Here is a 22,044-nt window from a genome sequence, read left to right as displayed (position 1 = left end):
CCCATTGTCAAGAACACATGTCCTCCACTATGTTATCAATGTTACATTTTGATAGCATTTTTGTGCCAAAAATGCATTGCTTTTCTGTGATATACATAAATAAAAATAAATATATTTATAGAACCTTGATTCAATATTCTCTTTATTTCAGGCTGTTGTACTATTGTTGTTTGGATAGCTACTGGATTACATTCATACCTCTATTGAGAGTATAGCCTTCCCTCAGCCCCCTTAACACAAAAAACGAAAGAGGTAAATCTCTTAACTGTGGCTGTTTTACCTGTATGATTGAGATCCCTCTTGATCTGTTCGAAGTTTGAGGGCTGAGTAGCCCCTTTTACCACTACTCACCCTTGTACTCATGCACGGCAGAAGTCATTTTGTAACACCAATGGGAAGAAGAGGAAAGTACCCGAAGCCTGGTTCGGGCTTGCAGCGCGTCCCACAGACTAGACATCAGAGATGTAAATATCACAGACCATCACTGCAAATCTGAAAATGTCTAATTTTTAAAGCCCCGTTTCACTGCATATATATTTGGGTGGATGGGTTAAGTTGATAATAAATGTGAAATGTGGAGGGTATGGTGGGGTTGTGGTGGTGGGGTCTCCCCTCGCATATCTATGTGATGAAGTGGAGTACATGTAAAAGAATTATCAGTATTTTCGGATTCACAGTCTTTTTTTCGATCTTGTCACATAGATCCAGCAGAGAGAGGATGTCAAAAGTATTAGCCGCACAGACCTTTAGGTAGCAGCTCTTTTGCTGTAAAAACGATTGCTCTTGGAAGTGCCTTCCCAAGACAGAGTTAAGTAATAAATACCAGACTAGATGACCCAACGTTGTGATGCAAAAAACCAGGGGGAAGTTCAAAGAGACTATTAGACCCATAATGCACTGCATTAGTCTAGAGAAAGAGTAGAACACAATAAAGATTGGGATAAAGAAAGCTGAGAAAATACAACTAAAAGAGAATGACAAAATGTCAAAACTGAAATGCAACACCAATGATCTAATGGAGATAATGGTAAAGGGGGAAGCGTATGTCAAATGAAACGTGTTATCAGAACATGCCACACTTTGTTTTGTAGTATTGGTCTCATGATTCACTTTCAACTTGAATATTTCATTATATCTGAATGTACCTGTTGAGTTGGTCTTGTAGCAAATCTAACCTCTGCTCAACTTCTCCATAAGTGAGATCGGTTTCTGTCTCACAGATTCCCCAAGTGGTGTGCTCTATTGCGGAGTGTCCAGAAACCTCTTCGTGCAGAACAGGGGTCCCCATCTCCCAGATGTTCGTGTTCGCAATGTCTGTCAAAAACACAGGCTTTAAACACAGGAATTGTAAAGGCATGCACCTGTTTACACGTACATGAACAAAATAATGAGATTTTTAAAAGCCAATGTGTTGCCAATGGCACATTTTTGTAATATAACAGACATGTCGGAGGACTCCAAAATGGGGAGTATAGTTTTCTGGGGCCCGGGAATGGGCAATTATCGGGTCCGCCTGGGCTGTAATGCCCTGGTAATTGTCCATTCCCGGGCGCCAGAAAATTCATGACTCCGGCGGCAGCCATGCCGGCATTTACCGGCAAGGCTACTGCCAACCTCGTAATTACCCCCAATGACTTATTCACAATAAAGTGCATTCAACTCTAAACCATATTCTCACAAGACCCAATACACAGTATGTTCTGAGATCAAATTGATGGATACATGTATATCCTATATTGCCATTGCTATTAGCATTTTTAATCTTAATATTTTTAACACTAATAATGTGAATGATAATCATGATACTACTAGAGGTACTACTGTTACTACTACTACCACTAATGATTATACAATTAATAATGATGATACTGTTTTAATCTCAAGGTAATTAGGAGTGTTTGGATTGCAAAACCTATGAAGCAACTAAAGATACTTCGATTATATGGAATCTTGCCTACCAATAGCTGCAAGCGTATCTTTTTGACAGACCTTTTGGATGTTTGTAGCCACTATTCTTTTTGTCAATAGGAACTGGGGACAAGTCACACATAATGCGTCTAGCCTTCTATGAAGGATACTTTGGTTTAACCACCTATTTTACAGTTTATCCGTAGGGGGTTGAATGCAAGCCATTCCAAATCTCTCTCTTCTAGCCCAACAGCGCACAGAGAAATGATGTTTGGTGTCTCCAGAGTCAACCGCATTGGTTCTTGCCTCTTGGATTATTTTGTTACCTCTTATGTGGCTGATGGAATCTGGGAGGCCACACATCCAAGTTGGGGACTTCTGCTGACTTTAGATCAAGGTACCGAGTTTGCATTTTTGCACAGACATGGTTCACCTACCATTGGTTTTGTAGGGCTTTGCGTTGTTTGAGACATTTGTCTTAAAAAGGGCAAACGTTTGGTTTATGTTGGGCTATTTCTGGTCAGTTGACCTTAACTTGTGGTGTGTTAGTGGTGACTATAGTGTGATGGAGCAATGTCCTATGTGCAATGCAACTCCTACACACATAGCCTGCCTAGTAAAGGTCTACATGTAAGATACTTGTTATTCCTTTGAGACATGTGTTCCAAGTTGGAAAAACGATTACATATCTTGATACATGAGGGGCTTGGGAATGCCTTGCACATCTGTACCAGAGGTTCATAGTGTGGATAATGTAACTAAATACTGGCCCTGAAGATCTTGATAGGAGGAAGGTACAGCTGGCGGGGTTCCACCCACGTAATGATAATGATTTGTTATTTATATAGTGTCTTAATCCAAAGCGCTTTACAGAGCACATATTTACATACAATATTACCCAACCGAAATTGGTACTCATTTATTGACCTCGGAAGGATGAAAGGCTGAGTTGGTCTTGCCGGGATTCGAACCTGCGACGTGCAGATCATGCTCAGATCACAGCAGCAAACGCTCAACCCGCTGAGCTATCTTACCGGCTGTGTTGTCAAAGGAGAATGAGGCAAACATGCCTGCTTTCTTGCTGCTTAGTTAACTGAACTCACATGCTGCAAAGTTATACGTAGGTGTACTCTCCCTGAACAACACGCTTTCTAAACATGTACCCAGGGTTCAAATCCCAAGATGATGTGTTGTTGATTGAGTTTCAGGCATGGTGGAGGGTGAGGGACATTACAGTTGATTTATTTCCTAGAAATCAGTGTAGGCTTCCAGTAATTCTTATGCTGGTTGCCTGTTCTATAACCCCAAAAAATGATGCATGTAAGGTTTTGAATTAATCTTAACAAATTGCTCACGCAGCTGTGATGTAGGATTAACAGCACACACAAGTAGGACATATTTGGTTCAAAAAGCAACATTAACTGTGTGCCAAGTCAAGTGGAGTGAATGCCTGTGAGACTCGGATCTTCAGTCCAAACACATTAGGGAAACATTACAAAATCTACTTGGGTGAAATTGCTCAAAATGGTGAAGGGCCTACCAAAGGGACCACCATTGCTTTTAAAATCCCCTAATCTAATATACAGTGTCAGAGACATACTGCCCCCTTCTTCACGCCAGCACAGTCTCAAGGATATAGAGCTAGGCATGATTTCTGACTTCGCTTAACACTCTCTCTCTGTCTCTGTCTCTCTGTCTCTGTCTATCTCTCTCTCTCTCCCTTTCTCTCTCTCGCTCAGAAGCAAATAGTTCTTCTCCATTGCGTAGAGTATTGTCAGTCTGTGTTATTGTAACCCACTGGTCACAGGGCTCCCTCCTGGGGCATGGCCTCATAGTCTGTAAGGGGAAGTCTTCTGAGATATACCTTTCAGCAAGCTCTCTCATTCTTTGTTTAGTCTGACCTCTTTCAGGGTCTGGTGTATAGCCCTCAGGCGAATCTCAGACTTCTCTGTGATGCTGATCTTTCCCGGTCACTGCATTATAGCATACACCAGGCTCAGTTTCCCTCTTACTTTGTTCTCTCCCCATATCAGAGATATAGTCCTTATAAGACAGCATGCTTTCTCTCTTTTTCTGGGTCTGGTTTTTGCCACAGTATTATATAAAGCCTCAGATTACTTCTCTGGGTCTGGTCTCTGCCAGGATATTTCCCCCAGAAGCCTTTTATGTTGCCCCTCTGTTTTCTTTCTCTTGGACAAGCCATGGTGTGCCTCTCCTCTGGAGACTCATTCTCTCCTTTCTCTGCTTCCAACTCTGCTGAACCTCTCTGACACTCTATGTTTGGTAGTGTACTCTTTTACAGGGGTTCTTATTGCGTTGGATGCCTAACCTTGTTACTAACAGTTTCTTCTATGTTCTCTACTTTCACTCAGAGTATGGTTGATTATACCCACATGCTTATTGTTCCTTGACTGGTCTTCTTACTAATCTATTACGTGTCTCCAATTCTTGGGTCTTAGTAGTCACCTGTTGTGAGCTACTGTCAATTTGGTGGTGTGCCTCACTGACTGAGCCCTTCACAGGTCATGCCACAATTTTGAAGCTAGGTGGCAGTAGGGTGTCCAGGATCCATCTGCCTATGACTGCGTGAAGGCTGAACACTATTTCTGAATATTGTGTGTTGTTTTCTCCAGTCCCTCAGCAAGCATGAACGAGTGAACTGGGTTCTTACTCAAGCAAATGTTGTACATTAGTGCCCACATGACCCCATGGGACATTGATGCTTTCAGTTAATCATGGGGCCACACATTTACAGGTTATGGAAGAGGTGGATGTGCTAAATGGAAGCATACAGGGGGTACTTCAGAAGGTCTATTGGAAAGGCAAATACATGACTCTTTCTTAATCCATGCCTGGAGTAGAGGATGCACATCCCTGACTCTTGCTAATAGGTAACATGATGAAAGGGCACTCATAGATGGGCTCTGGGTAACCCATGTGTAGTGCCGCCAGGTATCTCTTCACATGGCATCACAGGTCCCCCAAACCCCACAAAGTCCTAAAGGCTGGTTAATCAATGGAATTTGCCACTGAAGCTTCCATACCATCATTTCTCAGCTCCGGTGAGACATTACAGAAGTGGATAAGTGAGGTGAACTGTGGTTCCCTATGGCAGAGTAAGGAAGTGACCCATGTCTGGGCATACCCTGATTCAATTATGGAAACAAACTAAAACTGCATAAGTGATGGATGGAAGATTTTGACTTAATCATAACAGTTACATTTGTGAATATTGATGTGTACATAGTCATCGATTTGAAGAAGAGATGTGCGGTCTGGAACCTGGTGTGCGAGGTTAAACAGTGGAAGATGGAGGGTGGGGCGAGAATGCTTGGATTTAGTTGAAGACTGTTGAAGAAAGAGAGCGAGGTGGCAGTAGGAGGAGGCTGAGACGGCAGGGCTGCTGTTATGGTATAGCTTATACATGAAGAATGAATCTATGAAACCTACCATTGGAGTGAGGAACCTTCTTAATAATAACCACTGGCACTGCTCTGAGCAACCTCTTATTAGTTAATAAATATAAATAACTTTACACCCCTAACTTGTATCTTTCCACACCAGTAAACTGCCCCTATTATCTAAACTCTGGATGGATGTATTTCAAATATATGTGAGAGTGATGGATGGTGACAGGTGACCAGGTGACCAGAAGAAGAGGCATTATTGGAAATGCTGAGTGCCGAGGGTTTGAACCTTTTGAGAATGCAGCACCTGAGATGTTGGTGATGGGTAACGGCATGATGAGGCAACCCTTTACACTTCAAATCCATTTCACCAGGAAGACTAAGATCACATTGGAGGGATAAACATGTTACTCAAGAGCTCAACTGCGCAGCAAATCCATGGACAAATATGTTGCCGCACTGCAACCCCCCGTGGTGATGTAGTAGTGGATGATTAAATCTGTCAACAACTGGTGTGTAGGACTATTTAGATCAAAACTGTAAAACACACACACACATTGCAGGAGACAAAGGAGTTAGCTCACTCAATGTAATCATACAGCAAATGTGGGGAAAGGGTTAAGAATAGAGAAATTAAGTTAGGATTGATGAAGTACAAGCAGTGCTGGAAATAAAAAAGGAAAAAATGATTACGTGGGAAAAACCTTAAAGAGTGAACAGAGGGCCAGTACTGTAATATAAAGAGGAGGGTCGCACAATGTGCGTGCAGCATGGAGATTGTGATGGGCGAGCCCCCAGCCAGGGTGATGTACTCTATCCAGGGGGGGTTGGAATTTGGGATGTGAAGGACCATTTGGGTCAAGCAGAATTCCCCTAGAAGGTTTTATTGAGCAAGAGTTTCAGTGTAGTAGCAATGGCTAAACTGAAACACATTAGCTGGATTGTGAATGGCCTTAACTTGCCCAAGAAACTATCATGGACCATAGCAGGGCAGCGGCTGTGATGTGTTGTCTGCAGCAGATTCGCTCAAAGTGGCCATAACATGCTTGAATGCATTGTGTGTACAGCATGGTAATTGCAGACCTCAGTCCTAAATGTCAGGAGTATTCACTATGACTTAGGGTAGGATCTGGGAACAGTTTCTGAAAATGGCTAACACCACTCTAAAGATTTCCCTTTGCTCACGTATTGGTGTGTGGTGGCAAGCAATCTAGCCACATTCCTTAGGAGTAGAGAGATGCAGAAAGGATAGAGGGCAACATGTTCTCAAATTTGGATAACATATATCCTCTTCTCGCTGCTGCAGACAAACAAAACAACTTCAAAGAATGCATGAAAAACCCTACTGTCTGAGACTAGAGTAGGCCGTTCTAGCTAGCAAGCACACATGCCAGAGTGTCACTCAGTATGCCTCCCTTGAAGTTCGCTTCCACAGTCCTCCATGTCTTGGAATGCCCTGTAACAATTTCTAGCTACGAAATATATGTCATATTCCAGTGATTCATTTTACTGAGAAATAGTGCTGATCTAATACCCTCACCAGCACAGCAGTCCCACTCAACAGTCTGGGACAATATAAAGGCTATATTTAATCAGAGTATTCTATTATATTTAAAATAATAAATCAAGAAATAAAAGGTGGCCCCCAAACCTTCAATGCTGGGTAAGTCCTCCACTATATCTCACATAAGCACAGGCAGTTTGACTACAGAAAAGAAAATATAATTAATTTGGCAATGTTTTCTTTACAAATCACACAAACATCTATATCTATATGTGTGCGCGTACGCACGCATGCACGCACACACACAAGACGAAAAAACACCCTTCAACCTGATACTAGAACAGGCCATTTTAGCTAACAAGGACATATGCTAGAGCATCGCCCATTGTCTATCCCTTGAAGTTCACCTCTAGCCCAAAACCACTGAGCAAATTATGTTGCCAGTTTAACAGAATTATCCCTCAAATGTGTAAACAAGGGTTAACAACAAATGCATCTCATTAGAAGAGGAGGAAGTACAATCAGTGGTGGACATTAAAAAAGGAAAAGTGCTCAAGTGGGAAAACGTTATTTAAAAGTATAGCGTGAACAGGGGGCCTACACTGCAGTATAAAGAGAGGCTCACACATGTGAATGCAGTGTGCATATTATGCAATGGGAGCATTCTGTGGTGAACATCCATGCATGGCTACTGAGTGCCACTGTGGAATTTGTGATTGTTCGCTGAAATGCTCCACTCTACTCTCACATTTCGGATTGAAGTTATTTTGTCATACACACATCTACATGGCCTAATTTCTATGGGAAAATATTGAAGTTCTAGCAGTGAAAAGCTTAAATATATTAGATATTATGTTGTACAAGAGAATTTGATTTGATACATACATGTTAATATAGTGTTATATACAAGTCAAACCTCATTAGCTGAAAGTGTTCCTTAAGCACTATGAGTTGGGCCCACACAAAACTGCAAAATATCATATTTTAACAAGTACCTTTTATTAATGTTTTAGAGATATAGCATATATGGTAGGAAAATTAGCACTCCAGTTTTGAATTTTGTAAAAAGTGAGGTTTCTATTTGCAAGAAAGGTTTTAAAACATGTGCAATCATTTTTCATAAGGCAGCATCCATTCACTGTCGACATTTCACAACATTGGTGCGTACAGAAGTAGATTGGCTTGTCTGCAATGACTGTGTAGTCACACACAAAGTTAGATTGTCAAAGGGTTTCAAAGAATGCTTACTTAATGTTACTAGAACCTATGTTTTCAAATATGTTTGTACATTCTTTGTGAATATAAACTGGCAATATGGACATTTAAAAAAATAGGTAATACATACTTTCTGTAAACTAAAGGATACACATTTACTAGGTTGCAATATAAAATCACTGCAAAACAAAACATACATTATTAGATAGTCAACATTCTATAAATTAAAAAAGAAGCATTCTTCAATCTTATAATCCTGTTTTATTATGTAAAATACTGTATATTTATATCTGACTAAGTGTTTGCTTTAAGTACTGGGATATATGATTGGTTCCATATACATTATTTTGAGTGGTAGGGATTGTACATCCTGACAACTGGTTACATCTGAAGCAAGTAAACAGTAGCAAACAGAGCAAAACAATGAAAAGTAGAGTATTTAAAAAGAATTGAGTTCTGACACAAAATTGAAATTTTAAGGAAAGATTTAGGTATATTTTCATTTATTTTTTCTTAATTCAATGTATTGTACATAGTTCTACAAGAACCTTTACAATATAAATACAAACAAATATACAAATACAAATACAAATACACATCACGTCAACACCGACAAAAACAGTGCAGACCATCCTGTCAGCCTATTTACATTAAATAATTCATACTTCATACTTAATATCTTACTCAAGTTTCATTGATATTCAATTAATCATATTCACTGTAGCACCAATTTCATTTTCAAAATAAACATAAAACTTTGGTTAAAACCACCTTCACCTATGCTCCTATTTACCTTTATGTTAACCAAGTAGGAACTGTTGTACCCCTTTCCAAACCCTATAAATTGCCAAGTGCGTCTTGGCAAATTCCTTATTCATATAAAAGGTCCAAAACTCTGGGGATTGGATTGCATTACAATTGTGAACAAGAAATCCCAAAGTAGTCCTATATAAGTACCCCCAGGCGCGGGCACTCGGTGAGAACGTGCTTTATAGTCTCTCAATTTGATCACATTTTTAACATTCTACATCCCTATACCCCTTTACTGTTCAATTTATTTCTTATGTGTGTAGGTGGCCAAAATATGGACACACCAAGATTTCACAAGAAGTATTGTAAGGGCAATTAAAAGGAAATCAGTAAAGTTTTTATGAAATGTTTGTGATTTTTATAGATTTTACATATAGGTTCTATCAACACCTCTACATTTAATAAACGTGTGTGGGTATGCTTCTATATGAAAACTACATGTGAATATCATGTTGGGATGCACGGAAAGATCACTATATTGCACAGTCCTTTGAGATGCATCTGTGTCAACAAATGTGCCTAGTTTAAGTAGTAGTTGGTGGATTCTCTGAAGTACCTGTATTTCAAGTGTGCTAGTTTCTACAAAGAAATGTGTTGTGTGGTTACATTCAGGACTTTGTTCAAAATAAACTATGACAAAGAAGATCTTTTTCGAATATATAAGTTCATGTTTTGGGTTATAGATTACATAAAGTTGTCATCAACTTCTTATGTGTGTCGGTGGGCAAAATAAATAGGGACATACAAAGAATTTTTAAAAAATATTTTAATGACAATTTAGAGATAATCATAATATTTATTACTAAACTTCTAGCTAATAGAAAAAAAGGCCTCTAGTGTTGTAAAAACACAAATCTGAATTTTGTTTCCAGGTCTTTTTCTTTACCTGAACAACAAGCTAAGTGGTAGATCTGATTGATTGCAAAGATGTCCATTTTAGATGGCCCTCTGAGCTATCCCACATGTGGAATACCACACGGTTTCAACATCAGTTGGTAGTGTTCCTGAGGTACTTCAAAAATGTAGTTTGCCAGTTGGTTGACAACCTCAGATGCAATTACGCCTCTGTGCAAATAGAAGTATTAAAGAATAGAATTTAAAACAAAATCTTTGAAAGTTTAAGTGTATACTAGGAAATGTTGTTATAAACTTCTTATGCGTGTAGGTGGCCAAAACAAGGACACACAGATTTTACAAGACATATTGAAATTACTTTTCTAAGATAGTGTAGCTTGTAGTAAATATTCATGTATTTAAATAATTTAAATACAGGGAACTTTTTACTGTCTACCTGTTATTTCAAATAATGGTACGACTAGACATTAAAAAGGTTTACACTCAAATAATTGTACAATGTTGGCATATCTGTATATTATTTCTTGTAGAATTGATGACATAATTTGGTTATATGTCTCAGTTTCCTAGTTAAAGTTGTTTAAATGACTATGCAACTTTGATATGTTTTAAATTAAAAGAAAGTTTGTACAAAAATGATACATTGCCTTTGTGTATAAAATTACTTATTGGTAGGATAGTATTGTACATATTTTCTGTAAATAGATGTATAGTCCCACAGGGTTCGTGCATAGCTCCCACCCTCTACAATCTTTTCACAATGCCTCTGTTCAAAATCCTTGACGCCCTGGTCATCTCATACACAAACTATGCAGATGACACCCAGGTGCTCATCCTCCTCTCGGGCGATTATCTGTCGGATTTGAACACCCTCAACCTCATCTATTCAATGATCCAATCCTGGATGGCAGAAAACTGGTCATGCATCAACAGTGAGAAGACCGAACTTCTGCTAATTGGATCACCGTCCACCTTGGGTAAACTGGACAAGCAATACTCCTACTTCACCATTGATAACATCCGCATCACTGTCTCCCAAGCCATTAAGACCTTGGGCGTGTATCTGGAACCTAACCTGACTATGAATAGGCAGGTTAATGCCATAGCATCCTTCTCAGCGTACCACTCTACACGGCTTAATGCAGCTAGACTCTTCTTATCCCAAAAGAACTGCCCCACCATTGCTAGGGCAATAATTGGGTCAAGATTGAACTACTGTAATGCCCTCTTTGTAGGTACCTCCCGGAAGAAACTCGCCAAGCTTCAACTAGCTCAAAACAATGCTCTCAGGGCTGCGACAGGTATCTCACGTAGGGATCACATCTCTGAGGTCAGGAGTCAGGTCCACTGGCTTCCCGTCAAGGAAAGGATTATTTTCAAAACCCTTGCTTTGACTCACAAGTGTGTCCATGACCTTGCACCCCCTTACCTAGTCCAAAGGATTTCCAAACCCATTCCATTCAGGCCTACTAGAGTGGCATACCCCAACAGGATTACTGTACCCAAAACCCATAGAGCTCGCGCGGGCGGTACCAGTTTCCCAACGATGGTCGCCACTTGTTGGAATGCCCTCCCTTCTCATATCAGGTTGATTGACTCTTATGCAGCCTTGCAGAAAGCCATCAAAACTAGGCTCTTTGTATAACAGTGCACATGTACCACCTGGCTGTATCTCTGACAGTGCATAAGTATTACCTGTATGTTTCTCTGTTTATGTAACCAAGCAACCTGTACTAAGTAATTATTGTTGGGCCGCATTCTTGTAACCCTGAATTAAGCCTTCTTATGTTCCAATCATAGCACATTGATGCCTGTGGGGTCTAGTGAGCTCTACAAATCCAGGTAAATACAAATAAATAAAGTAGTACCTTTGGCAGATGCACAAACCAATGACATTGCTGCACATCTATTTGGAATTTGATGTCCTTTGCTACTTGCTCTGGGGTCATGCACGCGCATAGGCCCGCCATTGCATCTCACTTGATTTGCAAGCTATATACACCAAGATCACCAAAGCCGCACCACTACCTGGCTTCCCTCGTTACGTCGTCTGCTTTGTGTTTCAACATTCAAGCATAGTAAAGCATACGCTTCATTTTTGACAGTCGGCGGTGGACTGTGCGCCGAGAGAACCAGTCTAAGGAAGAGTAAAGCAATAGCCCAGCTAAATGCTTTACACAGTCTCTAACCTCTCGCCTTGGAGCGACAGGCGCAATACATTTCCAGAACGAAAACTGAGAATGGCACGTAGTCTCGAAGTACACACTGTCCTGATGAAAACATGCACTTCAGCAGACTTTCTAAATTTAGCTCAGCCTCAAGTCTGCAGTGGGTTGCCTTGGTAAGGGTTGCCATGGCTGCAGGTCCACACTTCTACTGACAGCAGAATGCAAACTGGAGCCCTTTAAAGTGATGTACATTTCTAGATGCCTTTCAACGCCCCTTTATTAGCCCAGTGCATGCCATGTTCGTTCGGAAAATCAGCGGTCGTTATGGGTAAAGTTGGGTCAGCACTTGATGACGCATGAAAAACAACTCCACCTTATCAGTGACGCGATTTCCCACACAAACCCATACATTAAAAACAACTCCTAGAAGGACACAACTCCACCCAGTTCGACTACATTATATAAAGAACTGTTGGCAATGCATTTCTGTGAAGAGATCATGTTGACGTCACAAGGGTGATATACGCATTTTAGAGCTATATGGGGGATATGTATTCATTATCTGGACATTCGTTTAATAATATGAACTGTAATCACTATTAAGTACAACCTTTGTAACATTTATTCATTTGTGTTTCGTAGACTGCCTGTTTCTTGTAGTACCAGGATGACATGTGTTGGCCCCTTCTTGCAAAACACCCCTATAAAAAAACAAGCATTGGCACAGCTGATAGATTTTGGTTGTGATATGCCAAGTGCCAGCTCAAATGTCCCAATAATGGCATAATGCGCCAGGGGACCACTCCGTTGGTGATAGTGCGCGGTATAAATATCCTTTAACATTAACATAAGTCAACACATGGTACGCTATAGCCCTCTGTATGCAGGCGCTGTCATCATATGCCATGTGCAGGCGCTTATGCCCCAGTAATGCCATCAGATGTCTGGTATGTCACCATACATCTATGCTCTCGGCACTGACCACCTAGAAACAGACACATGCACGCGCAGAGCTCATGTACTACCTGTCTGCACAGAAAAGGACGTCAACGTTATCTTGCATTATCCCTCTCTAACCTACTAACCTACCCCAACTCCCCTTTCCTTCAGATCCACGGGAGATGCTGGAGACCATGACAAATGGCAGCAGTATGCAGGATAAATCTTAGCAAAATAACATGTAGCTGTTCAGATGGCACAGTGAGCTAAGCGCTTGCCCCTGATATCTGTGCGCAGCCTGCTGTGGCAGGTTTCAAATCCCGACAGGGTGAACTCAGCCTTTCATCCCTCCGAGGTCGATAAATTGAGTACCACCCTGGGGGATAATAATGTCTTCAGTTATTTCAGCGGTCTGAGGCCTATGGGTGTGTAGCGCTATATATGATATGATAGGTTATTTATAATGCGCTTAATACCCGCAGGCTTCTAAGCGTGGACCGGGGATTGAGTCTTGCTCCCAAGGCGAGCACGTTGCCCCTGAGCTATCCTCCCGAGTCCATATACGAAATATAACATAACGTATGTAAGAGATAGCCTCTGCAGATTCTATAGATGCCATTATATAGCAAGTACAGCCTCAAATGTCTCCTTGAGTCCATCAGGTGTCCAGTACACCACCACGTATAAGCTATAACCTCGTGTGAAGCTGCCGTCATCTGCAGCCTCAAATCCTCCAATTATGCATTTATAGGCCTGGTGTAACCACCATATATAAGCTACATCCCACGTGTGTAGTTGCTGCTACCATATACCAAATGCAGTCCCAAATGCCCAATATTGCCATCAGATACCTGCAAAGTAGGCATTTATAACGACCAGCCTCACATGTGCAAACAATACATTTGTAATTTCGATGTTTTTGAATTCAAATTCGTAATGGTGTCATGTGTTCATTTTTCCAAAGATTCCAAATTGCACATTACAGAATGATGTAAAATGGGAAGCATGGTGGAAGGAGTCAATGTTAGGCATTTGTGGGGGCATTGGTGTCCCCTGCTTTTATATTCTGACTCCCACAACTCTCCTTTCCAACTGCCTCTTTTTATATTCTTCTGGGCTCATCCACAGACCTCGTAATTGTGTAATTAGCTTCAGATGGCTGTGCATTGCAAGGGAGTGCTGTGGTTTAAGCACGCCATGGGGTCTACAACCTCCCAAGGTGTCATTGAATCCCAGTAGAGCCCTTGCACGCCTCGGCCACTGAAAGATACACTTAACGCAGGCTGCCAAATTCAAATGGAAGGTGCTGTTGCAGTGGCTGTGGCTTCTCTGAAGGATTCAAAAGCTGCCATGTACAAACAGAGAGTGATTGCGTGTTCTTACATGCCATGCTAATCGCAATCGCTCCAAGCAGTTCCGGGTGCATGGTCACCTGCGCAATCAGCCTACTCTGCTGAATGTCTCCTTCTCCCAAACCAGTCTGTCAATCACGCGCCCTTTGCTTCATATAGTCGCACTGTAGCAGGTCCACAGCCTAGTGGAATTAGTGATACGCCTTGCTTTTTAAACAGCCTTTCTCCTTTAGTTATATGCAAGTCTCTGTTGATTAGTGCAATTGCTATATTCCTCACTAACAAGCTGGTTCTGATCAGTTTGAGGGACCTCCTCTGAGTATGCACCGTGAACCTGCCATGGCCAAATGAAGAGGTCCTTTTAAAACTGGCCAGAGGCTCCCCAGGTTTGCTGGGTGCTCCTGCAAAGTAAGGTAGGGATGGGGGTACACCAGATACCTACTGTCCGGCCTACATAATGGAGTGGGACATGGCCCCTGACCACCATGGTCTTCCCAGTCCCATCCTCTAGCCTGAGACATGGGAACCCCATCACTGTGTGGAGAGGGTGGGGGCTTGCACAAGCCAATGGTCCATTTGAGAAATTCATCCTCTCCTCTTCTTTCTCATAGCATTACTTTTTGAATACACTAGCAGTGGTTTTGTGGCCTCTATGAGCCATAACCTATCAGTATAGAATCATTAGTCAAACTTCATCAACACTATTATTGTACTCACAGCTTAGGGTCACAGTAGGTGAAAGCTACATGAGATATGTAGTATCCCAGGTAACAGAAATGTACGATTTAATTTGTATTTATTTGTAGTAACAATAAAAAAATAGATGTTTGTGTTCGTTGTGTGATTTGGAATTAACATCCCGTCCATCATTTTCTGCAGAATACATTCAAGTTGCACAGTTTATTACGTTTCCCTTTTCACATGACACCATTATTAATGATGCTTCTTTACATAAGGTAATTTCGTTTTTCAGTAAAACATTTGGCTTTGTTATGTTTAACATTAATCACATGATATTTTAATGTAAATCCATTCCGAGTCTGGATTATTTCGTTAAGAGCATTATAGCCATTCAGATAATGTCTTACAACCCAAACAGGCCCCCATCCATTATAGCGTATTTAGCTGATTAAAACAGAATTTCATGAAGAAAACTCTCCCCCTTTGCTGGAAAGTGTTCAGTATAATGTTGAGCTATACACACAGCTGGTATGTTTTTAACATATTCTCTCATCGTAATCACCAGTCAAACCAATGCATTTCGCACTTGATATATTGCATGCATACAATTCAGTATTAAAAATTGTAATGATATTTTGATGTATCATTTTAAATCTTTTCTAAAATGGTTTCTTATGTTAGCACCCTTGATGCGTCTTTGATGCCATTTTACAACAAAAAAAGAAACTAAGGCGAGCCATCATACCATTATGTGGTTTTACACCTTTATAGATTGGAACATGATAAATCCTTAAATTGTTGGTACAAAAACTGGGTGAGGGACTACACATCACATTTACACTAGAATAAAAGATGTTAAGATGCTTTTTTTTCAAAAATCTACATGATTTCTGACGTGTTATTAATTACCAGTTGACCTCGCAGTTTGGTGCCCAATGTAACCCCATTGAGGAAACCCTTGGGTGACACACTTAAAAACATTTTGAAATTGCTACAGAATGATGATAAGTTCCCTAAAGACCATAGGGACTCTAAATGGCCCATCCACCGCTGGCGTGAAGTAATACATGAACTTATCCTAAATGCAAAATCTTCTCGCGCTGTCGGCCCAGACAGGTTATTAAACCTAATCCTCAAGGAGAAACCTGAAATTTGATCGAAAATTCTATTTAATTTTTTACCCTTATCTTAAAAAGACATACAATGCCAATTTTTGGGGAAAAATCATACCTTGTACCCATTTACAAAAAGGGTGATAGGCTAAATCCAGCAAACTATCAGTTGATAACACTGCTAGATGTCCCTAGTAAAATGTGTTCTTCTCTTATACTACATGATTTAGATACTTGGGCGTCTAATGTGGGTAGAATAGATACATTTCAATCTGGTTTTTGGAGAGGCTCAGGATGGTTTTTAATGGGTTAATTCTTACATATTTTCAACAAAGAAGGATTTTAACGTGTCTTATTTTCTTTGCTTTTATGGACTTAACTAGTGGTTTTGACCACCTAAATAGATTTATCATTTGGAAGAAATGTCACAACAGGAGTTGTCCACATTCTTTGCTTGACATTCTTAAATACATCCACACAGATACTAAAGATCCAGTAAGGTTGACCTCTGATGGTCATATGTCAGACATTATGCATACTTATAAAAAATTGCATGCAGGCTGCATCCTGGCCCCCACTTACTTTAATTTATTTTTTTTGTATATGGAGTGTTATGTTGCCATTTTTGTCTTTCTACATTTTGCCATTTTAAAGCTTTGATCACATAAGCCTGAACAATGCTTGCCCTTTGAAAAGTATTTTTTTAGATGTGTGCTTGTGACCACAGACTGAAAGACCACCTGGGGTCACTGCAGACTTTTGCTGCCAGAAGCTGATAAAGCAGGGAGTCTCCCCAAAGCGCATTAGCCTAAGGCAGGACATCTTTCTTTTAGATACAAATTTCACAAGTCAGGGTGGCTTGTAGGTTCTCCCAATGCACAGTTCAGCCTAAGGTTGAGCTCCTGTGCTTTAGATTAAAAAAAGTACACAGTGAGGATAACTCAAATATCATGCCCTTCAGCTTATTTCATCTCCTTGGAAAATATTGTCATGTCAGAGGGTCTGATGGAAAGGGACACTATGGCCCTCATTAGGAGTTAGCTGGTCCGGAAATAGGGTACGGCTAACAATGTTACTGGCACCTTTTCTGGACTGGCTCACTCCGAGTCTACCGGTAGTGGCTGTGAACTACCAGTAGGCCTGACCTGGCAATAGTTCAGGCCCCTACTGGCAGATACATCACTGAAGCACCTTAACAGTGCTGGTGTTTTAGTGTCCCCATTCCCGTGGAGTCCTAAGGGAATGGTAACTTACTGCCTTCTGCTGCCCTTAATATCTCGGTATTGCCGGAATATTGGGCGGTGGAAACGGTAAACTGAGGTTGCTGGTACCGACGGGCAACCGGCAACCGCATAATGAGGGCATATATCTTATCTAAACATGTACATTGCACTTACAGCTTTTGTGTATAAATAGGGCTGTGAAAATAACACATAGCACACGTACTCTTGTTATCTTTGTGTGTGGTCGCTGTTATTACAGGATGAGCGTGTAGCCGCTTCTCTAAGGAAACCATCAGATGGAAGACCACAGAGAATTTAAACCTGACAGGAGGAGGCTTTTAGAGATGTTCTACACTTTCCTCCATGATTGGTTCGACTGTAATCAAACACTTGGCCTATGCAGACCATACAGTCCTTTGTAATGAAACTCTGTAGATCTGCCACGTTCGCTTGACACACTATATAACTATTTAATCAATAATAGATTAGAAACGAACGTCGCAAGATGGAGATTCCAACCTTCTCTGTATGAAGAAAAAAAAACAATGCAAATTTTAGCTGTACATTGATTCATGTGAAGTTAGAAAAGAAAACTTGTTTCACTTATCTCGGTTTTGTTATTCATCAGGCAGCAGCCCTTAGGCATTGTGGTGCATGTTACAGAAGGTGAGCTCAGCTTAGTTATAGTGACAGCATATATACATTTTGACTTTTTTGATAATACATAAAAATTAGAGATGGGAGAAGTAGAGGGTGTGATGTGGCAGGTATGGGGGCAGTTTGTTAAAGAGTGATGTTTTCAGATTTCTTCGAAAGGCAGAGAGTGAAGTTTCAGCTCGGAGAGCGGTAGGGAGTTAGTTCCAGAGCTTCGGTGGTATGTAGGGGAAGCCTAGCCCTCCTGCTTTGGCCCTGTTGATTTGTGGGATAGTGAGTTGATTGGTGTAGCTTGTTCTAATGGGTCTTGCTGAGGTGGTTCTGGTAAGTGTTTCTGATAGGTAGGAAGGTGCCAAAGAGTTGATGCATTTGTGTGCTGTATTGAGGATTTTAAAAGTAATGCAGTCTTTGACTGGGAGCCAGTGGACTAACTGTCTGGCTTGAGAGATGTGTTCTTTTCTTGGGATGCTAAGTGCTGCTCTTAGCGCATTGTTTTGGGTGATTTGGAGTCTATTTACATTTTTTATGAGGTGCCTGCTAGAAGAGCGTTTCAATAATCTAACTAAGCACCTATGGTAGCTCTGGCTATTGCGAGGCAGTTAGGCTTAGTTAGGAATGGTTTAATGGCATTGATGAGTTTTGTGCTTAAGGCAGACTCGAGGCTATGGCGTTGACTTGCTTATCCATAGATAGCGTGGCATCAATGTGAACCCCTAGTGTCTTGACGGACGAGAGGACACGGATGATAGAGTTGTCAATGTTAAAATTGGTGTAAAGACAGTCTAATTTGGTTAGTGTGGTTTTTTGACCAAGAATGAGAATCTCTGTCTCATCTCGGGTGAGACATAGACCATTTTCTGCCATCCAAGCCTGAATGGTGGTGTAGATTTGGCTAAGTGCAGCCGCATCTTGGTCGTATGAGCCGGTTAGTGGTAGGAGAACTTGGGTATCGTTCACGTAGTTGGTATATGCAAACCTTAGTGCGTCCAGCTTGTCAAAAAGGGGCTTTGTAAAGAGATTGTAAAGTATTGGCGCAGTACAAGAACCCTGTGGGACTCCACAATGAATGGTCGTGGGTGCTGCATTTGCTATGTTTGAGAAGACTTTCATAGCTCTTCCTTCTAAGAAGGAAGAGATCAGGAAGTCACTTGTTTAGAAAATTGTGCTGCTTGAGTGAGGTGGGTGGTGAGAATTCTATGGTCGACCAAGACGAAAGCCGCCAATAGGTGTAAGAGTAGGAGGAGGGCAGGCTTACCTTCGTCTAAGATATGGGTGATTTGGTTTTTTAGGTCTAGTAGTGCAGTTTCGGTGCTGTGCCCTTTGTGAAATCCTGACTGTCTTTTCCCTAGTACAGCATTATTCTCTAGGTGTAGTTGGATCTGGTTATGAGCCGCTTTGTCCAGTATTTTAAGAAGAAACAGGACGGTGGTTTTGGGCCGATAGTTGTTAGGCTGAGCAGGATCTAGCGTGTTCTTTATTTAGTAGAGGGCGAACCCAAGCCTCTTCGAGGTTGGCAGGGATGATGCCTGTTGCAAATGAGGAGTAGATGAAGGCCGTGAGAGGAGGTGCAAGGGCCTCGGCACAGTCTTTTATGATTTTACGAGGGCAGATGTCTTCCTTGCAAAGCGATGGTTTGAGGTGTTTGAGAATGTCTATGACTTCAGATTCTGTGATGTCCTTCAATGAGAATTTAGGGAGGTGTTGTGGTTTGTGATCAGGCATAGTTTATGTGGGCCTATCTTGGTTTTATAATGCTTTATAGTGAGCCTGGATTTTCTTTTGGAGGAGATCTATTTTATGAAGCATAGCAGCTTGGATACTTGCGCACCATGGTTCGTCCTTAATGATTTTGTCGGTGCTAGTAGGAGGAGCCGTGAGTTCTTTAAATATGGTGAATAGTTCTTTAGTTTGAGAGTTCGAATTAGATATGCGGTGAGTAAAAGAGTTGGATTTTGCTGAGAAGATGGCTTCTTTGTATGCCAAAACAGCCAGTTTGAAGCTGTCTTTGGTAGCGTACCTTTGTACCTTTGCTAGATTTAAAGAAAAAATCAGCATCTTTGCTATCCAGACTAAAATAAATCATGTTAAGCTTGATCACTTTACCATGATACCAGTCATAAATGTTTACAAAGCAAAAGTAGTTTTATGCTTAATATAGTGGAGCCGAACTCCGTGACCTTCATTATTTACACCACTGGTTCAGAATAAAGGGGTTGGTTGGGAGACACATTCTAAACTTACGTAAAGGGGATCCATCCTCAGTTATTGGATATACATTGAGCTTATCCTCATTAGAAGCAATGGTATGGTGGAGAATGCTAAGCCTTTTTAATTGAATTATGAATACTCTACCCAAATGTATATTTTGTGGCTTCTTCCTTCTTTGGACTATAACTTAGTTCCAGAGCTCAGGAAATTGTCCATATTTTGTATCAATCTGCTCACTGAATTATGCGTAACTCTGGATGATTTACCGGCTCACCCTTTAGAGGTTAACAATAAACCTTTTGAGTTGGCTGGTGTAATACTGGTTGTATAACAAAACATTACACTTTGCCCAGATACATTAGTCTTTTGGAGAAGCTTCTAAATTTGCTTTGCCCTTATTTAACAAAGTTTGCAATTTCTTTCTGGTGCTATCGATTTTTAAAATTTCATCTCAATTTATTTTCCACTTACAAAGAAAATGGTGCATGGGTTACAGTTCCTTGTGCATCGAGATTTTGTAGATTTTGTAATGTTGTAGCAAGTATTAAAACTTTAGACCACCTGTTAATTGATTGTGAAAAATTGCATATGTTGAGGTTACTGCACTTCAAGAATTGTGTACATGGCACTTACTTTTTATCAACATGAGGATTTTGGATTAACATTTTAGGAGGCAACCACATTTCATTAATTCTAGCTACGCTTAGATTTGCAAACATGCTCTTTCTACATTAATGTATTGTTTTGAAAGTGTCGTCTGTTTTAATAAGATGTATATGAACTTTCTTGTATAATTATGTTTGTGCTAGGTTTGTTGCAAGCCTTTGCACAATAAATAAATAAATGAATAAAAAAATAAATACAAATTTACTTCCTAAAATGTCCTTGGGTCATAGTCAATGTCCTTCACTAGATCCACAAAGTCTTTCATATATTAACTGATCATGGGTGTGCTGTGATCAATATCAGCTCTTTTTAAAACAAACTAAGGAAGTTGGGTCTGTATTCCTTATTTTTACAAATATAGTGATGCTGTTTAGTTTTACTAAAGCTAGTTGTGGATTGGGAGCAAGTTATGTTCTCATTGTACTGCTCAGAGTTGATTGTGGTAGATAAAACAAAGATCTCCAAATAGATCATTCTAGGCATTCAACCCACTCTGAGTTATTGATTCCCGCCCATGGATTTGGTGCAAAATAATTGAAACCTTTTGAGGAAGGTACAGAAAAATTAATAGTTAAACAATAAAACCATGATGTGGGGCTTGTAACTTCTTCAAGCTTGCTACTTATAAGGTTAATATTGTTTTTAGTCTATTCTTTTTGGTTATATTCATTGTATTTTTGTTAATTGTTTAACTCAAATACTTCACCTCATATAGCTCCTTTAGAAGACAGTCCTCAGTTTCCAGGTGAAGCTATCCAATGTTTACTTGTTTGTAAACCTCATTATTTTGGGCTTTTCCGCATGGAGTGTTTCCCTTGCATATTCCATAGCCTTATTCAGGGACCAATGGAGACCTATAGGGGTTACGTTATATATCAGGACACTGTTTGCATAGGCCAACCATGCTAATCTTGTGATTCCTAATTTAGGTGGGAATATATTTACTATCATTATTGCCTCTCTCATGTCGATACATACAGATTCAAGAGACATGGTTCCAGGATTTAGCCTTTTTACAGGCTGTGCACAGTTGCTATTTCTCTAGTAAGTGAGCCTTCTAAGTTTAACCTAATGCTTGATGTACCTGTTCTACCAGTTTAGATGACATGTAGTAGTCCTTCTCTGATAATACATGTGCCACTTACATCACTGTGAAAGGAGTAATGAGCAGTGAATATTGCATTGTGTACAATCTGTATCACACTAGAGATGGATAGTTCAGAAATTCAGCTAATCAAGAAGAACACATTTTCTTCATGAAGGTTTTATGCTATATTTAGCCTCAAATTATGACACATACAATCAGGAAAAATTGAACAATGTAATTTTCCTTCATCAGTGA

The 22,044-nt window shown here is 40.4% G+C and overlaps 1 protein-coding gene across 4 annotated transcripts in view; it reads right to left on the bottom strand.

The window, feature by feature from the left end:
* The window catches only part of KCNH7 (potassium voltage-gated channel subfamily H member 7), a 2,172,707-nt gene that overhangs the window by 95,850 nt on the left and 2,054,813 nt on the right, over positions 1–22,044 (bottom strand). For all 4 annotated transcript variants that reach the window (XM_069616318.1, XM_069616315.1, XM_069616317.1 and 1 more), the window contains one exon: positions 1,146–1,314. In XM_069616318.1, coding sequence (XP_069472419.1) covers positions 1,146–1,314 — 169 coding nt within the window. The remainder of the gene's footprint in view (positions 1–1,145; positions 1,315–22,044) is intronic.

Source organism: Ambystoma mexicanum, chromosome 9 (assembly GCF_040938575.1).
Source record: "Ambystoma mexicanum isolate Mex_15411 chromosome 9, UKY_AmexF1_1, whole genome shotgun sequence".
Taxonomy (NCBI): domain Eukaryota; kingdom Metazoa; phylum Chordata; class Amphibia; order Caudata; family Ambystomatidae; genus Ambystoma; species Ambystoma mexicanum.
Note: the sequence above shows the minus strand (reverse complement) of the source record. Positions and strands in the feature narration are given on the sequence as shown.